General features: G+C 37.4%; 2 protein-coding genes and 1 long non-coding RNA gene across 3 annotated transcripts in view; 2 read left to right on the top strand and 1 right to left on the bottom strand.

Moving 5' to 3' along the window:
• Positions 1-9,545, top strand: part of LOC120311327 (sodium/hydrogen exchanger 9B2-like) — a 40,709-nt gene extending 31,164 nt beyond the window's left edge. Inside the window, exon 12 of the mRNA XM_039350695.1 lies at positions 8,115-9,545. Within this exon, the coding sequence (XP_039206629.1) occupies positions 8,115-8,258 (144 nt within the window). The 3' untranslated portion in view covers positions 8,259-9,545. The remainder of the gene's footprint in view (positions 1-8,114) is intronic.
• Positions 3,077-15,175, bottom strand: LOC120311331 (CDGSH iron-sulfur domain-containing protein 2). The gene is made up of 3 exons (XM_039350699.1): positions 14,932-15,175; positions 6,876-7,090; positions 3,077-5,635 (listed from the first exon to the last, which is right to left on the bottom strand). Exons 1-3 carry the CDS (start codon positions 15,032-15,034, stop codon positions 5,546-5,548), a joined length of 408 nt encoding a protein of 135 aa, XP_039206633.1. The 5' UTR covers positions 15,035-15,175; the 3' UTR covers positions 3,077-5,545.
• Positions 15,176-15,292: 117 nt separating this feature from the next.
• Positions 15,293-23,120, top strand: LOC120311333. The gene is made up of 3 exons (XR_005557588.1): positions 15,293-16,626; positions 17,301-17,323; positions 19,527-23,120. It is a non-coding gene; the product is annotated as an uncharacterized LOC120311333 (long non-coding RNA).
• The last annotated feature ends 735 nt before the right edge of the window (positions 23,121-23,855 follow it).

Below are 23,855 nucleotides of genomic sequence, written 5' to 3' on the forward strand. Positions count from 1 at the left end.
TGTACGCCGCCCTGAGTCCTTTGGGATTGGGCGGCATATAAATATTTGAAATAAATAAATAAATCAGTAGAATACTAAAACCCTGAGACAGATACCACTTTTTTATATGTTGTTTTGATATTTAGCTGTAACCTTAGCCAAGTCAGAAATGTAAGTAATCATACACACATAATTCAGTAATGCAGCAACCGTTATAAATATAAGCCAGTTGCCAAGCATCTGGATTTTGATCATGTGACCACAGGGCTGCTGCATTGGTATGTGAAAAACTGTTATAAGTAACTTATTTCAGTGCCATTGTAACTATGGTTATTAAATGAATGGTTGTAAGTTGAAGACTGCCTGTAGAAGAAACTCAGCTATTCCTTCCAAAATGTGTTGTAATCCTATATTTACAAAGGCAGAATTGGTAAACGCTAGACTAAAATGTTCCTATTTCAGCAAGGATTGGAAAGTAGATTTATAATTTACTTAAAGTCTACTTTGCCAGCTAGACCTAGGATATCACAGATAGGACATTGTTTTTTATAGGGCAAAGCAATAGTAAGTCCCTGCAAATTGACTAGCTTTTACTATAAAACTGGGGATAACTATCATAGGGAGAGAAAAAGAATAAAAAAGGAATGAAAAACTCCTCTCTTTCTACAAGAGGTCCAAATGATCACCGTCAAGATACCTGCTCTGCAATGAATACTGTATGTCCTGAAACTTAAGACCTTATTTTAGTATGTAGTAAGTAGCCCTTCAATGGGCTGATTGTATTGGCTTATTTGAACTATGTGTGTGATTGTTACCTTCCCTTGATTTCCCTTTTTTTAAAATAAGCTCATCTTTATAGAATTGGCATCAATAATTTTTAAGGGAATTTTTATTAAAACAATCCCCACATGCAAGATTACAGAATTACATAGCTACCCCTTGAAGTACAGGATTGGCACAAACTGTGTTAAATATGGTATTTCTGGGCATTGGTTAGAACACATTCTTTTCTTTTTTTCCTAGACCTAGACTCAAAAGTAGGAGGGTTAAAAACTTCCCAACTGGGCAGACTGAGAAACTCAGAAGGTTTAGCTTGACTAATGGCAGGCTATCATAGTTATCATTTATTGGAGATCTTTGGGAGAGAGGTTTAAAATTATCCAACTTCCTGATTTGTAGATTACAGATTTATGTCTCATGAAGTAGGAATGATTGAAATTTGACAAAATGGAAATTATCTGTGTCCTAGAGCAGCGTTTCTCAAACTTAGCAACTTTTACAATAGGTGGATTTAAACTCCCAGAATTCCACAGCCAAGATGCTGGGAATTCAAGTCTCCCCATTTTAAAGTTCCCAAAGTTAAGAAACACTGTCCTAGAGTACTTCCAGATAAGACAGCTTTTGATCAAAAGCATTGTGTAGTTGTTCTATTTTACTGGATGTATTTTTCTTTTCTGGGAAGAAAAAGCAAACCACTGATAAAAAAGACATATAACTGAAGAAAAATGATGACAAAATAAAGATGTCCAGAAGCATTGATCATTTCAGGAGCCAAAACATTGCTCAAAAGATACAGAGCCAGTGTAATTTTTCTAATCATTGGTGGTAAGACCAAGATCCTGTGAAAACATCACATTTTCTGATCACCAAAATTATTTTAAATGCAACACTATCATGTCATTATTTAAAATATTAAAAAGAGAGCTTTGACTGCTTGCAGCCCACTAGCTGTAAAGATAGTAAATTTGAACTTTCTGGTTTTTCAGTTTCTCTGCACATGTGAATAGCAATAACTTATAATTGAAAAGTTGGATTTCCTATCAGCAAGCAAGTGAATATTACTGCCGTGATTTGAATTTTATAAGGATAATATACACTTTATTAATACCCAAACTCTAGAAAGTAAGTTGGAATTATATCATGATCCCACTGCCCGGGGCAGCCTATTTCATTATACATTGCTTAGATATATGCTTTACTTGATCACCAGGAGGCAGTGTATAACGTGTTTTGTTGCACTCTACCCATTATAACCCTTTTCCAGTTCTCTTCTTTCAGAAATCCATTGTAAGAAAAAGATCCTTCTTTGTGATTGGCTTGTCTGCATTTTCTCTTTTGAGCAGCAAACATTTTGGCATTGCAAGAGCTAGAGGACTCTGGGTCATTGTTTTGTCATTTCTAGCTGGAATGGTATGTTCTGATAAAAAGATGAGAATTCTTTTAATGCATATCAGAGCCCTGATTCTGAAAAATACTGTAGAATGCCAGTAGTTTTTAACACAATTGGTCAATCTCGGTTTGGGACAAACATAGATAAAATGGTGCCCATGTGCATCAGTACAGGGATGGAGGTCTATTTGTTCAGATTCTTACAGTTAAAAACTGAATAGAAACTGACATTTTTCTAGCGATATACCAACCCTGTATTTCTAGGAAACCTTTGGAGCTCATGTAGGAATCATAGGTACCCTGAGAAAATAACAGTGGTATGTGCATCAGCCTAGTGCTTCTTATGGACATGTGGTGATATGTACAGACAAAAATATATACGTAGGTATCCTGGTATGCATCGCATTTTGGAGGTTGTAAAGGTAATAGAGAGCAAATTTACTCTTTGCCTTCTAGTAAACACAAACGCTTGTGATTGATCATGTCTTCTGTAGAAGCTGTTTTGTATGAGCAAAACTTCCAAATGTGTGTAGATTCCAAAAGTTGGGGTTAAAGCAAAATTGCCTTCTACTTATTTTGATATTAACTCTTGTAGGATCTTGGGCAGGTAAATGTCTCACACTAAATGACATGCAGTACACAAATAATTTTGTTAAGCCAGCTTTATTGGTTACACTATAGCAGGGTGTCAAACTCGTCACGTGACGTGTTGCGATGTATTGTGACTTTTTTTTGCATTGCCAGAGCTGTGGTGGGCGTGTCCTACATATGATGCAACCAGTCTGCGGACTGGCAGTTTGACATCCCTGCACTATAGCAATGCTTCGCTAATACATACACACAGACCATTCTCACTCATTCTCCAAGTCTTATCAGAGTAGCTGCTCAATAAAGGGACTGGAAAAGATGAATTGAAGACAAGGCTAAATGGAAGTTAGGTAGGTTTAATGACAACAGCAAAAGACCTAAAAGCCAAGTTGAACAAAAAAACATTTGGAGAAAATCTATCCATGTAATTACTAGGAAGCGACACATGATTTGATAGCAACCAACCAATTTCTCTTTTTATTTATTTAGACCAAATACACACTGTCAGTTTATTTCATGTACACACACACACATTTTATTCACTATCTTATTTAATCTTCAAACAATTTCAGCATTTTTATTTGAACGGATAAAGAATGGCAAATCAGGTAACAGTCATTTCCTAATTACATATTGTGTCATTACAGTCCAGAGCAAAGTTAGGTATTTATTTTGCTGCCAGGATAACCTGTCCTGCTTCAAGTTTCAACCACAGGCACGCAATTGCTGTGGAGATTAGTAATTTTACTTCAAGCCTGAAGAGATAAAACAGTGACCAAAAATGTAACCATACCAGAAACTTGCCTGAAGTGTTTGCTTTAACAGGAGAACTCAGAGGTTCAGGATTTCTTACACAAATAGGACTCCCCCTTGTCCCCTTACAAAACAGTTGAAAATATTTGCTATTAGAAGGCAAGATAGTATTGAAGGTGGTATTTTTTGGAACCTTTTTTATGAGACAACTCAACAACTCAGTTCTTCATCATTATGTATCAACTTAAAATTACTTAATTTCCTGTTATATTGGAGAAAAATATTTTCAATGAAATATTTTCAGTGAATACTTTCAGTAAAAATCATAGTTAGGAACTAGCTCATTGGCTTAGTTATCCACATTTTTTCCTCACATAGATATATCAGATCAGTGTTTTTCAACCTTGGCAATTTAAAAATGTGTGGACCGGCTGAGGAATTCTGGAAGTTGGTCCATATTTGTTTACCTTATTTGTCATTTTGTAACTTGCTGAAATTTCATCCAGTTCATAGTTCATTTCGTTGTCCAGTATCATACATTTCAAGAAAGATCCTTGGTCTCCATGACCAGAAAAATAAAAAAATGTAACCATTGCTTTTTAAGAAACAAAGTGATCATCAAAAGGAATACTTAGTTGTGTGTTTTTCTTTAAGTAGAAATGCATGATTTCTCTAGAAAGAAACTGATGGTAAGCATATTATATTTGTACATTTCTAGCAACTGTTTTTCTGCGGTTAAATATGCAGACAAGGGATTTTCAGAATTAATGGAAATATTTGGGACACCAGATGTAGAATTTAAGTTTTACAAACAACCCCTACACCAGATAGTTAACTAACAAGGTAAACTGTTTTTATAGAAATCTGGATTTTGTTCATGGAGAATTTCCTGAAATTCAGGAGGATAGAGAAAAGGAATTTACTTTTTCTGTGACTATATAATGTCTAAGATTTTTTTGATTTCAGCCCATTTCTTCAACATAAAAAATAGTTAGTACACACTTTAATCTAGCATCATTTACTATTCCTTTATTAGTTTGCCTGAATCCTTTGGAGCAACTGATATTTTCCAGAGTATACAGCTTAATATTATGTAAAATGTGGGCCATGACCAACTAATGTTACTCTTGCACATGGGAATCTGAACTTAACTACGTACAAGACATACAGGTAGATTGAATATACAGACCAAGAAGGTTTGGAAAATGTGCAAAACAAGTATTAGATTATTTGAAGTTCAGAGTGCTATCCTGTTCATATACCATGAACTAATTTGTTTAAGGGGAGAGCAGGTTTAGTAGCAAGTAGGTTAATTACTATAGTTCATTTAATGCAGCAGTAATTACTAAACACCATCAATTGTGCAAATAAAATAGGTAGTTCTTGGACTGAACTCTTCTATATTTCAAAACATCAATACATAATGCTATAGTTTCTAAATCACAGACAAGCCAATTATATACAATCTGTATCACTTCTGAAAAGCAAAAAACACTCTGCTACTAGTTGTATATCTCTTTAATCGTTCTCAAAGAAGGCTATCTGCGGTTCTGAATAAAAGTGATTCCTGAACACACTTAATGTTCAAACTGAAGTACTGGTTTGTATGCAAATTCCTAAACCCACTTAAGACCAAAATTATGATCATCTTTGACAACCTCCAAAAATCAGTTCCCAGTTTTGTGGCAATCTGGCAGTACAGCTGGTTTAAAATCTGTTAACTCCGTAGTATTGATACATCTGTAATTAGAATAGAGGTGTCTGTCTATCTATCTATCTATCTATCTATCTATCTATCTATCTATCTATCTATCTATCTATCTATCCTTGTTACAACTCCTGTAGTTCTGGGAAAAATAATTCTGCGATGATTACAAGGCATAGATATAGTACATTTTTGTTATATAAAACACATTACCAAACATCTAGCCCAAAGTATAAATCTAAGATAATTTAAAATATTCCAAAATTTAACCCTGTGACATATAAGACAGAAAGGCTTACAAATATGTATACAAGTAGACTTCCCATCAGTCATAGAATACTTAGGAGTTTGCTAGACTTCTTTTTTCCTGAGTATTAAAGGTCCTACATTATCTCCTGTTGACTCGTTGTGTTTGTTGTGAGAGCCATCACAGACAGGGAACTGAAACAAAAAAGAGTAAAAGTAGGCAACCTGGAATGTTAGTGATTTTACAACTATAATGAGATTAAGGGTCACGTTAGACTCAAATACATTAATAAACACAATACATACTCAGATGAGGTTGGTAGGCTGGTTTGGGTAATAAATCACCAAGGATGAGAAGAATCAAAAAAGGTAATCTAAAACTAAATGACACTCTTGGTGGTTTAAATTATGGACTATGTTTATTCATCATCAATACTGAACAAGTTGAACATGTAGAGTGGTTGGCTAACAGAAGCGAGCAATGGTCAGAAATGAATAGCTACAAAAATATTATTTCCAAAATCTTTTTCTTTTTAGTTTAACTTCAACAACTGGTTTGGCTTGCACGTATTAAGGTATAAAGGGTGGTTTAGAAATCGTAATAGGCTTGGTATAAAATATCTATATTAATAAATTCCATTACTCTATTTTGAGAATTCAATTGGTATTGGCTGTACTTATATCTTCACTTTCTTCCTCTAAGTTACAATTCTTGTGGTGGCAATAAAATTATATTAAGTGTTACATACAATATGTAGAGGATTCTGCTTAGTGTAATGCTAAAAAATGAGCTATAGTTGCCAATTTGGACATGTCAAATTATAAGTAACAAGACCATAATATTATTTGGCTCTATATCCAAATTCAATTATGGTTTATGATCAATTGGCATAACAAGACATGATTTATAACACTTATTCTAACCCTGAAATGGCATGCTATCCTTAAGTAGTTAAATAAAACGGAGAAATCATATCTATATCATAGCTGTTGTTCTTTCCCAGCAAATTCAACCTTGCAGTTCAGCAACATGTCAGAAACTAAATGAAAGCAAAGAACTTTTAATGATGAACACATATGAATTTGCCAAACTACCTGAGCCATGCTAGATATCCATGCAATTGATGTGTTCACAAAAAAACATAAAATTCTCAAGCATCACATATCCCAATGATCCTGAAGGACTACGGACAATATTGTTTCTCTAGCTACAGAATATATTTTAAAATGGAGGTATTTACCAGTATGAAATCAAAACTAGTTCTGGCAAAAGTGAAAAAAAAAGTATTAATTCCTCACTAGTGATAAACAGTCTGCAGGAACATTCTACCCCGAAGTGTACAATCATGTCTTTTAAAAGCAGCGAGCAACTCTATATCATAAGTGACAAGAACAACCTTAAGTAAAAAGTGTATAGCAAATTCAATAAACTCACTGTTTTAGAGCGCCAGCATCTGCAGTACACTGCCTTAGTGTGACATAGATCCTCAATGTTGATTTCATTTACTACTTTGGGATTCTCCTTCTGGATCTTGAGATTAATCAAGCTGTCCTTCTGCTGTTTCTTCTTGGGAAGGAGTGGGCGAATAGCAAGATATCCGAGCAGAGCAAGGACACCCAGGAAAGGCAATAACCGGAGCCATTCTGAAACTAAGCACATGCCACAAGCCTATTGTAGAAAAATATTCTGCAGGAACTTATTTCATATACAAACATTAAGTTAGGAGGAAAAAAAATATGTGAAACAGATTAATCTTGTCAGTTTTGAGCCAGAAAGCACACTTACAGTCCCATAATTTTGTACGGTGCAAACTGCTTTGCTTAATTATAAAGCTGCTAGTCCCAACTGTGGTCACTAAACAAGGAGTACCTGTGCTTCTAAAACAGCATATTGAATGGGGACAGATATTTCCCTCTGCCAGGCAGTCACATAATTCTCTGCAGAGAATAGATACAAATTGCAGAATGACACCACCTATTTTAGTATACCAGTATAAAAAGCAGAGTCATTTGGGGATGATATAGTACATTGCAGTGGAATTTTTTGGAACAGAAACAGGAAATGAGAGCAGGAAGATATAACTAGAGCACAATACAATGCCAAATCTAACAAGTCTTTCCTGCTTCTTCATCTTGCATCCAAATGAAGTAGAAATCAATTTTTGTGCTTCCTGTTAAAGCCCAACATTAATTAACAAGGAAGAAAGGTATATATAAAAAAAAGATAAACAAACTTGATTTTTCATACAAAGACATTCTATATATGTCGAAAGAAGATGCAGCAAATCCTTCTAAGTTGTATTTTGCTACTGCCTTGGTCTGCAAAACTCATTGGATTAAGCTAAAAAGAGACAAAATAGTTCATGATTCAACATACTTTTTGTTTCATTACTTTAATATGTAAACAAAATGGAAAAAAGAGCAAAGTGGAAGTGCTCACATAACATAAAGAGGAAAAGGTTTTGGCATGATTTAAAAGTAGGTTTACTCTTTTAAACTATAACACTTTTTCTTTCATGTCCTAATGTTTTCCAAAATGTATCTTAACTGCAGTCTTTATTACAGAAAATACAATAAAATGGAGCCAAGGTATTGCCATGGTGTCAGAAAGTGAAATAGCTTTCTAAATGAGCTCAATGTTGTAGTTTGACTTTATGATTTTCATTCTCTGCAGAAATTAATGAAAACTACAAGCCCAAAGATAAAGCTGAAATCAAGAGACTTCCGGTTTTTGTGCCATAGCGCACAGCCGCAGGATTGCGGCATTCCGCACCTCACGGCTGATTTCGCCCTGCCAGTGGACCCTAAATGGGTCTGAAGTAGCCCCAGAGAGGCAAAGAAGAAAGAGGAGTGCCCCGATAATCACGGAACAACAGCAGTTGTTCCATTCGATCTGGGGGAAGCCCTCTAACTCAACAGGAGAAAGGCTAGCTGCACACCAGCATCGAGCCCAAGCTACTTGCAGCCAAAGTCCAAGAGCAGAACAATGGTGAACAGCATGCTTGGAACTGGTGAGAGTCCCGATCTTCTGTCCTCTACTCTGTAACTAAGTCCTTGGGAAAGATCCCCAAAATAAGAAAACCTCCGAAAGTGAAGGGAGGGGACTACACCCCACTCCCCCATGGATGGAAGTGGCAAATTAACCTTCAAGGGCGAAAAAAATATATTGAAATCAAAGTTAAAATACTACAGTCTGGATAAATCTAGAAATTAAAAAAACTGCTAAAATTATACTTTAAAGGGTTTTGATGAAACTATAATAATAATAATAATAATAATAATAATAATAATAATAATAATATGTCTAAAAAAGCTGAAAAACAAACAACTACTGACACCTAGTGGAGAACTAGAACATAGAACATTAACAACACTGACTCAGTAATTGGCAAGATGCCCAGAAACAAGGAATAATCTGTTCTCTTGAACTTTAATAACTCTCAGAAGACAGCTGGGTGGGGACAAAGAAAGAATACATACTGGGCCAACCATAAGATTAAAAAGTGTCTGAAGGAAAAGAAATACACTGACTGTTGTCTAAACTCAAGAACTGTTTACAGAAAAAGAAAAACTTTGACTCTGGGCTAATCTTTTAGGGGGGAATTTACAGGAAGAACTCAAGGTGGCTAAATATACTGAATTGCAATTTTGATTGGTTGACAACTGACCCCTGAATAAAAGAACTATTATAAAATATTGATTTTACTGATGCCTTGACAATTGGAAATACAGTGGATTATAAAAACTATATATAAAATAAGAACTATACAAAATTTGGGCTGTTTGGATTCTGAGTTTGGCTGGATCGATAAGGCTAATTATAGAGACTATGGCACTGATGGACTATTTGAAAGAGGGAGACAACATGGACACTGCATACTTATCAAAAAATGACAGAAAACCACATTTAATACTTATTCCCGAAGGACCTAGCCTGAAATATCAAAGACAACAGAAGCAACATTTCAAGACAAGACAAATACTTTCCAGGAAGAAATGTATATAATGCTACAACAGATACAAATGACAATAGCTTCAAACCACAATGAGATAAAAAATAACTTTGATGACATAAATGAGCACATCTCACAATAAAAAACACTCAGAAAATTATGGTAAAGAATGAACAAACAAATCAAATAACAGAACATAAACTAGAAGAAAATGACTTAATCAACAAAGCTACAAATGAAGAGAATTATAATTTAACACAAACAGGAAAAAACCTACAAGACATTTATTGACATAACAATAAAAATGGAAAAGATACTAATTTCATCAGAACGTCAAAATAAATCTGAGGACAAGAAAGAAGATTTAACAAAATGGACTATAGAACTGCCAGGAGAACCATTAGAGTTTGGGAGAAAAAAAGCATATATTCTATGCATCCTGTCTTCTCCATGTCCATCAATACTTACAAAAATACAAGAACTTCCTGGCAAGCGGAATATATCAACTTGGAAAGCTACTTGGCAAAAGAAGAAGGCCAGAGACAGATTCAAGAGATTTGACTTGCCCTACCAGATGGAGTATTATATGAGCAAACATTTGTTTGAATACAGTTAAAAGACAGATAACTTTGGATATAAAGGGATCCTACAAGAAGAGGGATAAGAGATATAAGTAATATAGTATTTTTCATAATATATAAAATGTAAAAATATTGGGATGATGTATGTGAATGAAAAGTTTGAAATTTAAAGGTAAATTAAGCTGAAGACAATTAGGACTAAGGAATGACTGAAATACTGAGGGGAAATTAAGCTTAAAAAAGAACTTTAAAAATAAGATATATAGTGATTTAACAATTTAACTTTTACAAACATAAGTGAAATATAAACTGATCAGAAAAGATGTTATAGGTAGATGGCATAAGATAGATAAGCAGTATAACGCAAGATTGGGTAGGATGGATTATTAATATGTCTGTAATATATGTGTCATGGTCACTAAATATTTTTTTGTAAATGTTCAACAAGAATATAAAATCATTTGTGTTCTGTTTTACTCAATTACTTGATACAATAGATTAGGTTTTGGACTAGTTGCAGGTAGAGCATATTGTGGGAAGTCAATTACTGCTTACCGTTAGCATATTGTGTTAGCCAGGTCATTGTGTTAATTCATCAAATTGTTCATTAGTTTTATACAGCATGTTGTATGAGTCCAAGACACAATTACTGTCTGTGTCTTGAAACTTTCTATTAGCCAAAAATCTGTTATGCAAAGTAACTGCATAATGTTTTTGGGAAACATCCTTCCATGGAAGCATGATTTTAACTCATGACCAATTTACTAGGCTAACATAAGAAAACACCATATTCTGGGAGCAGCATGTCAGGCAGTGATGGGCTTCTCTGTCTATTGTAACTGTGCTAACAACAGATATTTAGCCTGATGCAAGAGTACAAATGAATTAACAGGAAGAGGCAAATAAGGCAATAAAATTATGGGCCTGAAGGTGACCTTCCCTGTGAAATTGTTAAAGTCCTCTGTTCTTCACAAATTGATAGATAAAATTTCCAAAGCTACTCTGAATTCAATCAAGAAAGGCAGGTTGAACAAGATTCCTTTTCTTTCAAAGAATTTTATCTTCTACCCCATATTGGCCTTTCAGCTGTGCTTTTCACTTTTAACTGTTTTTTAACCTTGTAGCTATGTAGAGTCTACAGAGCCAATAAACTCATTTGAGCTGAAGCTTAGTTATCTCTCCAAACCTCTGAATTTATTAGGCAGCTCAGCCTAGAAACAGTTAATAGTTGGAATCAAGATTTTAAAAAAATGAAATAAAAGCAGAGATAAGCGATATGCCATGTTGATTAAGAAAACTAACTCTGGATAGACAGTCAAAATCAAACTTAATCTGCTGACAATTAACTCATTTTTTGAGCTTGCACAATCAAGTCAACTGATTTCACACAATAAGCAAAATTACCAAGGTTAATCTAACTAAAATTATGTTGTGTGTTTGCAGCTATTAGATCTTTAGTAGACCTACTTTGGCATGCTGTATACATCTAACCAGTAGTTTTAAGAGAGAGGGAAAACAAGTTTTGAAGGAAAAGTCTTCATCATGGTTCAGTCCAAGTCGGGAATAAACAACATGGTGACCGCTTTAGAAAGAAGGTTGCAGTTAATTGAAGAGGAGAGCCAGACAGAAAGATGGCTCTGGAAGAAAAGAGAGAGAACATGTATAGGGAGTGGGTTTTTATACCATCTGGGGCTCTTGAAGTTGTTTCCTGTTCCTTTTGAGGCTTTGTATTTCCTGTGTCATGTACTTTGACCTGAGTCTGAGTGTGCCCCTTTGGCATCTGTGAGTTAATCCTATTATGCTCTGTCTTAGAGTTTGGGTGGGCTATGTAGATTTTAGGTGTCTTTGTCTTCCTAAGCTTCTAGCTGGAGGCCTCCAACCTTCCTAAATGGATTACTAATCTGCATTTCTACAGAGCAGGTTTCTGCTTGGGGGAGAGAGACTTGGGGCTATTAAGAAAAACTGGGCATGTTTTTCTGCCTCTTTAAAATCCTTTGAGGAAATATAATATTCTGCCCTTTTAATATTTCCTTTTCTGGGGGAGCTGATGTCCCACACAAGATTAACATGCCACTTGGCAGACACATTTACACAGACATATCCGAGTCTCATGCGGAATCAGGAAAATTGATCATGCTCAGGCATGAAAGAGAAGTGATCCTTCCTCTATTAACACAAGAAAGAGAACAAGTGTTTGGTTTATTTTTCCAAGAATAAGTTCACATACTTTCCTCCCCAGTTATTGTCACAAGGTTTATGTTGATCTCGTCTCCAACATGGATATTCCATCACATGCTATGACTAAGATAGGTTGAAGTGCACTGATACCTAGTTTGTTAATGAAACGTCTGCAACAAAAACTCCAAGCTCAGAGAGCCCCAAGGTACCCATAGTTCAACCTGAGCTACAAATATTCTCTTTTATTGGTATCATATCTACTCTTTTTAGGAATGGATGATTTAGAAATACGAGAAATAAAAACATCACTCACGACAGAAACATGCACGGAAAAAGATCATAAAAGCATAATTACCAAAAACCATACCACTGTAGGAATAAAAGATGATTTAATATAGAAAAAAGTAACTTATCTCCACTGAAGAATGTTGCTATATATCATGGTGTGGGACTGGGTTGCCCGAAGGACTACCCATCTGCAATTGCATCTGCCTGTCCCCATTAGAGCTGGCAAAAAGAGCATGCATTGTCTGCTTGACTTGGCTGGCCTCTGCCTGGATGCCCCGCTTGTGGAACATTCTCCTTCCAAAGTGAGATTAGTTACATCACTGCTAATGTTCCATAAGTCTCTCAAGACCTGACTTGGGGTGATCTTAAAGAACTAGGAATATTTTAAGATGGTTCTGGCCTTGTGTTTGATCTACTCTCTCAAAAACTGGATTGTTGTATTAATTTTCATATATTTTTATTTAATGGTTGTATGCTACCCAGAGTCACTTCATGGAAGATGGTTGGCCAGATAAGTGAACTAAATAAACATTCTCGTGCTAAATCTGTTGTATAATGTTATCAATTATCATTGCTTATGTACTTTTTTACTCCACTACATACAGTTCCAAGTGGCTTGAATAAACAATCAAAACTATTTAGATACATAAAACTGAAAAATCAACATAGACATAAGGTACATGATTCAATAATCTTAGTTTCTAAAAATATGATTGTACTATTTACCTTATATTGTTTATAAATACAGATTGAAATGATAGACGACAAAATCTAAAGAAATTTATTTTATTTTAAAATCCTACTTATTAGCATTAGGAAAACATAGGAAAACATGAATGGATAAAATTCCTATACAGTTTTTCTTTCTCAGGTGGAAACTCCTGGTGATTTTACAGAAGGTTTGGGGAACAACATAGAAGTGGTTTGCATTTGCCTTCTTCCAGGACACTTTTCTATTTTCTATTCTATCTACAACCCTAGAACTATCTCCTCAATTAGCTTATTTTTAAATCAATTAATTTAATTTATTGGGTTGTGGGGCCACCCAACTCCCAAAAGAGACTGGGTGGCCTACAATATTTTAAATGCATTATTTAGGTTACATACAGCCCAGATCAAACTGCATCAATAATTTTTAAAAAATTAATAAAGATGCTGTCACCTGGGAAACTGCATTATCTACAGAAGCATTTAAATGTGCTTAAAAGTGCACATAAAACAGATGTTTTGGAATGTGAAACCAAAAACGAAAATAACCCTTTAGAAATAGAATTATTTTAAGATGTGACTTTTACAATCCATAGATACAAATATAATGATGAAACAAACATGACAACATAAAGACAACATTTGGAATATTGCATCCAGGTTTGGTCACCACAACATAAAAAAGATATTGAGACTCTAGAAAGAGTGCAGAGAAAAGCAACAAAGATGATTAAGGAACTGGAGGCTAAAACACATAAAAAACTGTTGCTAGAATTGGATATGTCTAGTTTAATGAAAACTAGGGGTGACATGATAGCAGTGCTTCAATATCTAAGGGGCTGCTGCAAAGAAGGGGGGTCAACCTATTCTCCAAAGCACCTGAAGGCAGGACAAGAAGCAATGGATGGAAACTAATCAAAAAGAGAACCAACCTACAACTAAGGAGAAATTTCCTGACAATCAGAACAATTAATCAGTGGAATGAGCTGCCTCCAGAAGTTGTGAGTATTCTAACACTGTGGAGGTTTTTAAGAAGAGAATGGACAACCATTTGAAATATTATAGGACTTCCTACCAGAAGGAGGCTGGATTAGAAGATCTCCAACTCTATTATTCCATTATCATTCAAACTTAACCTTTTGTATTTGTATTTGCAATTCAAGTCATGTGTTTTTGTCAAAACAAAACACGTTTTGACATTCTCCCCTCCATCATGGAAGCCTAAATATCAATCTGGCATCTCTCAGATATAGATTTTTCCATCATGGTTAACCACTGTATTATAGTTTGTGGCTTTATCTGTTGTTTCAAGCTTGGCATGAGATATTTAAAAAATAAGACAGGTATAAACAAACCACGTGCGAACCCAAGTTATATTTTCTCTGTTGGAATATCAATTAGTTTTCCATTTCTCCAACCCCTGGAAGCAAGCCAGCAAAGTTAGTAGCTGCAGAAAGGAGGAACCAAGATGCTGTGTGCCCCTCTCGGAGGGAGCATCACATGGTGGAAAACTGGGCACTGTAGTCAATCCACAGAATGCAGCGGAGGAGGCTGCCCGACTTCCTCCCATTGAATCCATCGGAGTTTATTTCCGAGCTGACTTTATGCAAGTGTCCATTCTTAAGGGAAGCGGAGAGCAAACGCTGGGTTTGCAAGAAATGGGGATATTCCATGATACGTCAGGCTTGTCCAGAAAACGGCGCCGTAGCCACAGCTTTCACTCAAACACACACAAACAGCCCTCCTTTTCCCTTTCCCAAACAGCCCTGCGCTGCCCCCTAACCTGTGAGTCTCAGGAAGCCGCCGACGCTCTCCGGCAGCGGCAGGCGCTTGAGGTAAGCAGGCAGCTGCACTTTGATGATGCGGGCCAAGCTATCCAGCACCATGGCGCCGAGCGAGATTTGGGCCAGGCGGGGCGACACTGGACACCGCTGGGTTATCTCCGGCTCGCGCGGCGAACTTTCATGCCAGGGTCGGACTTTGCCCTTCTTTCCTCGCACAGAAGCAGTGGCTCTCCCGGCCACGGAGCATGCGCGCCACCGGGGGAGGGGCCTACCGAGGAAGGAGGGCGGGGCGGATAGATGTGTTGCCGCCCTCTCGCGAAGGCGCCGCGGCTTTCTCCGGCGGCCGGGCGGGCGTTTGACGAGCCGGTGGCCCGAGAGGGACGAAACCCGGAGCTGCCTCGGAAGGCGTGACGAGTTAAGCAGCGTCGCCCTAGTTGGAATCTGCGAAGGAAAGTAGGCCAGGCTAGGAAGCTGGGAAAAGGCCGGGATAAAGCAACCGCTTCTGGTGTGTTGCTGGACGGAGAGTTGAGCTGTTGTCGTTTGGTTGGAATAAGCACTTGGCAAAAACAGAGATGCCACGCGAGGCTGCCTGTATCCGGAGACCGCTGGAAGCCGGAGCGTTACAATTTTGCCACGCTAATTTCTCCCATCTGGCGGTTGTCCAGAGTTTTCGTTACGTGGATACGTTGACCCGAGAAGCCGAACTCGGCTCCAGGACATTTTTGCTTTGTTTACATGGAAGGAGAGACAGTTTTAGTATCAAAAGTTATCAAGTCAGGCTGCAGCCTTAACCTGCTTCCACTAATCTTCATCTCAACAGTAAAAACAATTATACTTAGAAGGCAGGAACTGTTTTCAACCAAAAAAGGGGGAGAGGAGGACCAATCAGGATCATTTGCTTGTTCTTTCTGAAGAGTCCCTAATATAAGTACAGTCTCTACCTAACAAGACTTGATTCACGTGCCTGGAGGCCCTTCCTCATCCAGCTAAGAAGCTAGTGCCTACTTGGGGTGAAAGATCAGCCTCTTCCTTCCTTTTAACTATTTTTCCCAATAACGACTTTAACTCAAATCTGAATTCTCAAAAGGGATAATTCTAAGAATCCTACTGTAAAATAGTATTAGTGGATACACATATGCATAAACATCCATAACAAGCCATACTGTTCTCAAAACAATGATATGCACATTGTGACATCATCAAGCAAATGACCAGGTTTAGTAAATATAGTAATGACAAAATGCGCGCGCGCAAATCTAGCTAGCTCATTTCACTCCACCGAATGAGCGCGCGGTCTCCTTTCCTATAGCGGCAGTTGAGTGTTGCTGGCTTCCACCAATCGGAAGGCACTTAGGGGCGGGACATCACGCGGGCGCGCGTCGTAGACGTGCCTCCTCCGCCATCGCCCTCTCATTCTCTACCCCCCCCTTCCTCTCCGTCGCTGCCCTTTTGCCGGAGAGACTCGTCTGGAGGCATCCGTCGACTGGTGTTCGGTGCGGGCGGGCGAGCGACTCCATCCCCCACCCGCAGGGAGGGAGTGCGGCAGCGGCGGCGCACACGAGGCGGAGGCGAAGGAGGCGCAGTTCGAATGCTTCCCTCCCCACCGGCCGCGGCGGCCACCCATTACCACCACCACCCTCATCGCGACGCTCTCCCCGCGAGAAGGAAGGATGGCGCTGACACGCATCAACAAGGTGAGCTGGGCCCCCGGACCAGCCTCGGCGTGCCGGCTTGGCCAAAGCGCCGTGCGGAGGAAGAAGCCGGGAGGGAAGACTGCCGCCTGCCTTTGCCCTGGGCGTTGGGCAGCGGCGCTCGGCGGCTCAGCTGGGCCCGGTAGGAGTGTTACGGGCGGACGGGAGGTTGGATTCCCGGCTGCTGGCCGGCCTGGCCCCTGAAGCCGTAACCTTTTTTGTTAAAGAGATAAAGCAGCCAAACAGGACAGGTAGAAACTCAACGGATAATTAAGACTGCAGAAAGAAAAATTGCAACCAGCCTGCCTTTCATTGAGGATCTGGATATTGCACGGGTCAGAAGCAGGGCTGAGAAGGTAACTACAAAGCCCTGACATCCTGGACACAAACTGTTTAGACTCCTTCCCTGGAGATGTCGCTATAGGACAAACAACTAGAGGCAGCATCGGTTCTTTTTTCTCTTAGTGCCCTGAACATCCAATTCTTGCACTACTGTCTACTCTACATATATTTACCTATGTAGTATGATTGTAGTATTTATCCTTCTGCCCCCTCTTATTGATCTTATTATGAAGATTATATTCTGTTGCTTTCCATGCACACTGAGAGCTTCTCCACTGGACACAAATTCCTTTTTTAATGTAAATATTAATTTCAGTCTTTTCTGTTGTCTTTAGGATGGAGCACTATAGTTGCCTTTGTAAGTATTTTAACATTTTCTTTTTCATTATAGCACTATGCTTATTTATAAGTACTTCATAAACTGCTGTGCTTAATTGTAATCATTTTGCAACCTTCTATATAAGTACTATAATATTTTTTCATTATTGTTTCTGTTTGTGTTTCCCTTGCAATTGCTTGCAGAAATAGTGTCCAGCATCTATAGAAAGCAGATTTATTACTGTAGTTCATTTGCATTCTATAATACTGTTTGTTTGCATGTATTTTGAGATGGTTTGCAGAAAGATTCTTTTTGTCTTGTGCTTGTTCACTTTTGTTTTGAGGATTGGTGTTACTACTGTAGATTGCTTTTAGAACAGCTGATGGGCCAGCGGCAGTTCTACCCTGATCCCACACCTATGTAAGTCCAGGAATCTGCCTGGAGGTGCTGCAGTTCTTGCAGAAAGCTGATAGTTGGGCGGCAGCAAGATAGTATTAAAATTTCAGTGATTTATAGCTGCGGGGATACATTGCACAGTAATGTATCAAAATTCAACAGATCTATGGTGCTGTGCAAAACTTAGGTGCATGTGTTGTAACAAGCAGTACTTCTATGAGCAGCATCTGTGCATTGGCTGAATCTGGACAACCATGATATCTACTGATCAGAAAAAAATATGAATCTACTTCAGATGTTTCCATAATGAGAGCAATGTAGAAGGAGATTCTAGAGGCCTTGTTTCTGCCTCCCCAAAATTAAAAAGGCAAAGGCTTTCAGTAAATGGAACTTAAATTTACAGTCCAGTACTGGGGGGGGGGGAAGAAGGGGAGAGGAGGAGGGGGAGGAGAAGAAAGCTTTCTGATGGCCAGGTGTTTCTAGCTGGGTAAGGTAGCTGGCAACAGTATAAATGTATTGATTGTGTACTGGTGACAGGAAGATTGGAGCTTTCCCTCAAATGCTTGCCTCTCTATATCCTTTAACCTTTACCTTAGGGGTTGTTTCACCTGATCATATTCTATCTTAAGAATTGTAGAGGGAGAACTTGGCTTGAAGAGACTAAATTCCACAGCCTTAATCCATGAAGGATCAATGGAAGCCTTGAGAAAAAAAGTTGAGCTTTAGCCAAAGGTTTATAGAAGGTAGACACACTCTGGACTCAACTTCTGTCTCCAGTCATAGATGTGTGTTTGTGACATAGCATGGTATCGGAGAGCTGCCATAATGAATTTAGATTGTACTCTTTCCACAGAGGTAAAACATGAAGCTGGGTGGGGGCAATCAAAGTCCTGTTGAGGAACTGGTCTAGAGGCTTAGCCTGAAAAAGCTTGAGAGTGGCTGGAATGTAATATCCTTCCTTGGATCAGAAGAATTTGAGGGTGTCATTAGGAGACCTTTATCAGGTAGCAGCAGCTTATTTGCAGTGGGCTTTCCTTGAGACAATGATATGCATGACTACTACAACTGTAAATATTTAAAGCTAGTGACCTGTCCTATTTTATGGCCATTAATGCTCCATAAATGGGGCATTTGCCTTTTGGCAAAATCCATAATCTTAGTTTTCTGATAATTTATTTCCAGATTGTCATTATTGAAATATTGGACCAAAGATCTCAGAGCTCTTTTGAGGCCTATTGGTGCTCTGTGGAGAAGTATAGTATCATTTGCATAAAGCAGCAAGCAGGGCAATACTGCAATCCCCTAGTTTTCGGGGGTGGAAATTGGGTTCGTTTAAACATCTCACTATGCCATTGATGTAGAAGTTGAAAAGCAGGAGGGGCCCAAACACAATCCTGTTTTATCTCTTTTGAGCTGTAACTTGTTTTGAGAGGAACCTTTGCAGCCAGTTCTTAAGTTTATTGTGAAGAAGTTTAGTGGAGAGTTTGCTGATTACATTGAGCAAGGCAGTTTGCAGTCATCGCTTTCCCTTTTTATAGTTTGGAACTATAATTGCCAGGCCTCAATCCTCAGGGATGCATCCAGTGGTGTCAATATAAGTGAAGAGTCATGCCAAGATTGGAGCCAATTTATGATCTTTCACAACTAATACGATATAAAACTAATTCTTTTTTCATTGTGTCTCTTGATGTGTTTACAACAATTTGAGAATCATTTCATCATTTGTCTTGTATAAGAACAAAGAACTTCAGATCCATATATGCGTTCATGAGTCATAATACTTTAAAATGTATAATATATCCTTTATGTGAACAGTTCTTTTTCACTGCAGTCTTTCTTTTGACAGATAGTGCTCTTGCTGAGAAAGCATCCTCTGTAGATGAAATCACTGAAAGACTCATGCATTTGGCCTGTGATTGCTTTGAAGAAAAGGTACTAATTTCCACGTGCTCCAATTTATTGAGAGTCTCATTTACAGGGTAGGGAGGGAGCACATGAGAATCTTGATTTTTTGACTTAACAAGTGGGACATGATCTGGAATAGGGAGACATTGTCATCAGTCCCTTATTATTAATGGATTACTCTTTGTTAACCCTGGTATTTATCAAGACTATTCCCAACTTCAGAACTGCTAGGGTTCAAAAGTAATTTGGGATTTGGCCTTGAAGTTTGGATGCCCGGTGCAACTGAGCCTTTAATTGTAGCAAAAATGGCCTTGGATTGGATTGTCTCTTTCTTGTCTGATATCTTGTCTGATATCTTCTGGATCTGCCCAAGAGCTGGGGGAAGACTTCCTTCCATATGTTGTGTAATATCAGTATGCTATTGATATCCAGTTCTATCTCTCTGCCCACATAATGCTTTTGAGTTCTGTTCTGATATATGAAGAATATTCTGGTATATGAAGAATATTAGTTTCTGAATGGGGAATGAATAAGCTTTAAGTCAACCAAGACTAAGTATCTATAAATTTGGCCTATCTGATCCCAGGACTGAAGAGTGTTTATCTTTGTCTCTTGGGAGTATACAGCATACAATTAATGGGTTATCCTAACTGCTGCTTGAAGAGCAGGTAGCATCTATATCCAGGTTGGCCTTCATACAGCTTTGCCTTGTGCACTGATTGTGCCAATTCCTGAACTGGGAGGCTCATGCCTTATTCATATCCCAGATGGATTATTATGACCAAGTCCACATGGGGCTTCCCTCAAAGACCATCTAGAAGTCACCAAACCATGTAATGCCCACTCCTCCACAAGCTATTATTGGGGGCCCAAATATGTGGTTGGCTCTATCAAGCTGGCCTTCAAAAAGGTACTAAAACCTGGGTTTTTTTCCAGTCACTGAGGTCAAGCAAATTGGAATTGCACATGGAGAGTTGTAATGCAAATTTGCATGCCTGATAATTTATTAGTTTCATATGCTGTTTTTAGCTATACAGGTTTATTATTGTTTGTTGATTTTATGCCACCTATTCACATTTGTTCACACAGTGTATGTGTATTCATATCCCAAATAAATAAATTTACATAGTCCTATCACATAACTATTTCACTTTTTTTATTCAGTCCCTTTCCTTTTTCTAAAACATTTTATCTCCTAACCTTCTGATGGTTTTCATTCACACATGCACATATATATATTCACACGCTCATTATACTGTATACACAAACAGACACATACATTTATGAGTGTAGATGTATGTCGGACATTCAGTCATTGTATTTTACTCATTGACCAAATATATGTATGCATTATTGACATCATTATATATGTAATACATGTATGTACATCCTTAACATCATATATCATAAATAAAATAATGGCATTATTATTGTAAGTCCTGATAGAAGCCATGTATAGATACTTTTCAGAACCATTTACCTCTTATAAAAGTCAAGGTATATTGAAATACATTAAGACTTGAGCAATTTTTCAAAAATATTAATCAGGTTAATGTAGTATAGATACAGCAGTTAAGATTTTTCTGCCTTTTATAACACTTAATAAAAAAGTGCCTCTTCTATGGCAGCTCCATCAATTTCTAGTCTTTGGTTTAACTGGAACCGAAATCTCCATTACTTCACTTGGGTTTGAAACTCTTGGTAAGTTTGCATCTAGCATTCTGAAATATACTGGCTTCCTTATGAGAAGAACCAGAATCTTCGCTAGAATTGGTGGCATTTATAGAACATAGTGGGCCATGAACCCAGATTTAAAATCACACTATGGTTTATAGCAGTATATAAATTGGCAGTTATATTTCTCCATGCAGCAAACTTAGAATTTTTTTTAAAAAAAGTTACCAGTCATTCAACTAAAAACCCTGTTGATGCACGCTATGCATTCAGATGAATAATCAGTTTTTATTATATGTAATATAATCATATATATTACATTATAAATATTTTAACTGACAACTAAGGATCCCAAGATGTATAAATATATAAATATTATTGTTCATGTAGTTTTGGGTATATGAAATAGTTTTCCAAGATAGGTATGATAAAATACCTGGAAAGCCAAAAATTAGTAGTAGTATATAAGTTTTAGTTTTGCACTACTGTGAAAGCAAGAGACCTTGTTTGTAGAAGAGATCTGTACATCACAACAAGGTTCTATACATTTGCTCTGATCAATTGGAGGTCATGGTTATAAATAAAATACCTCATTTAAAAAAAGATTTTTTTGATAATGAGTTAAGTAATACACAAATACAGCCATGGCTAATTGGCTTCAGAAATGCACTGGAAAATACTTAGCTATATTTTACCAATGAAAATTGTCATTCCCTAGCATTTGCTCTTACAAATATTATCCTAGGTCAGATGGAACAATTAAGTGTTTCTTTATTATAGGACTATGTTTGGCAACTATGTTTTTGGTTTTAGCAGTTCGAATTGTGGCTTTTTGTTGCCGACTTTCATTGGAAGGAAAAATTATTTATTGCACTAGCATGTCCTGAAAGCAACTGTCCAAATTGTACAACCAACCCAAAACCTGCACCTGAGTCAGGTAAGGCAGGCTAATATCAAGGAGGCCTTTTTGATGTGGCATAGTCATTCTTGGGAAACTTCACATACTGTTTGCTACAGGTTTAGACCACCTGTGACAACAGTTATTTCTTCTAATGTATCAATCAAAATATATTTAAATACAAATGCTTCAATACATTTAACCCACAGTACTGCTTAGAAAAAGAAATTGACAATAAATGCATTTAAAAATTTAATTTCAAGGAAATTAATTTATCACCTAATTTATCCATTATAGGTATTTTTATTTTATACAGTACATCTCAGGAGTAACTATACAGATCTCAAACATAACATCTATAAGATATTTGTGTTGAAGCATCAGAATACTGAATTTATTTGGGGTGTTAGACATCTAAAATGATGCCATGTTGCATGTTTCCAAATACTGTTGATGCGTAGAGAATACTCTGAAACAATATTTTCCAATGTGGATGACATGATGTGTGGAGTTTAATTCCTAAAATTCTCAGAAATGGCAATGCTGCTATGAGGATTATGGAAGTCAAAGCACGCACAAAGGGATACTCCAATTGTGAAAGGCTGTGCTAGAACAATATAGAGGAAAAATTACAAGCAATAAGATTGAGAATAGTCTAAACTGAGCAAACATGATTTCGGGATGTGTCCCCATATAGGAGAACTTTGAGGGAAGTGGCTGGCTGCAGATAGAAGGGAGGGGGGAGAAAGGTTCTCCCATAAACTTAAGGTGCATCGGAGAAATCTGCTTTACTAATTGCTGATTTAATTTGTTTAGGTTTTTGTTAGCACAGTAGGTGGATTCAAATATTGTTGTTCTTCTTTATGGCATAATGTGATATTTGAATCCTGGCCATTGTGCTTTATTCAGTCAATTATGGCTAGAGAAACCATGATTTAGTGTGATATATGAAATCAGTGACTTTAAAAAACAAACAACCTATCTACAGGCTGCAGTTAGTTCTGTTGCCTTAGATACAGTACCAGATTATAAAGATAAAAAGCTAGAAAAATGTGGCCTGTACAACCTGACAATAGCTTTCTCTTCTTTCCTCTATCCTTACTACTTTCTGTAGAGGGATGATTGAAAGCATCCTCCCATATTGTATTACTGTTTTGGTTTGGAAGGACAGGTAGTCCTCAACTTAAAACAGTTCATTTAGTGACCATTCAAAGTTACAACAGCACTGAAAAAAGTGATTTATAGTTTTTCACATTTGCAACCATTGCACCATCTCCGTGGTCGTGTGATCAAAATGGCACTTGGCAATTGATTCAGATTTATAACAATTGCTGTGTCCCAGGGTCATGTGATCAACTTTTGAGACCTTCTGACATGCAAAGTCAATGGGGAAGTCAGATTCACTTAACAACCTGGTTAGTAACTTAACAAGCAATGATTCACTTAACCATTGTAGCAAGAAAAGTCGTAAAGTGGGGCAATACTCTTAACAAATGTCTGTCTTAGCAACAGAAATTTTGGGCTCAATTGTGGTCATAAGTCGAAGACTAGCTGTATTACTGTTTCGATAGGAAGGCTGTGCAGAGCGTAGTGAGGACAGCAGAAAAGATTATTGGAAGTTCACTTCTATCCATGACATGGCATATAAGCGCTGCTTGACTAGAGTCTGTAGTATTGTCAGGGATGCTACACCTCTTC

Source organism: Crotalus tigris, unplaced genomic scaffold (genome assembly GCF_016545835.1).
Source record: "Crotalus tigris isolate CLP2741 ecotype Arizona unplaced genomic scaffold, ASM1654583v1 scf7180000018350.1424685, whole genome shotgun sequence".
Taxonomy (NCBI): Eukaryota; Metazoa; Chordata; class Lepidosauria; order Squamata; family Viperidae; genus Crotalus; species Crotalus tigris.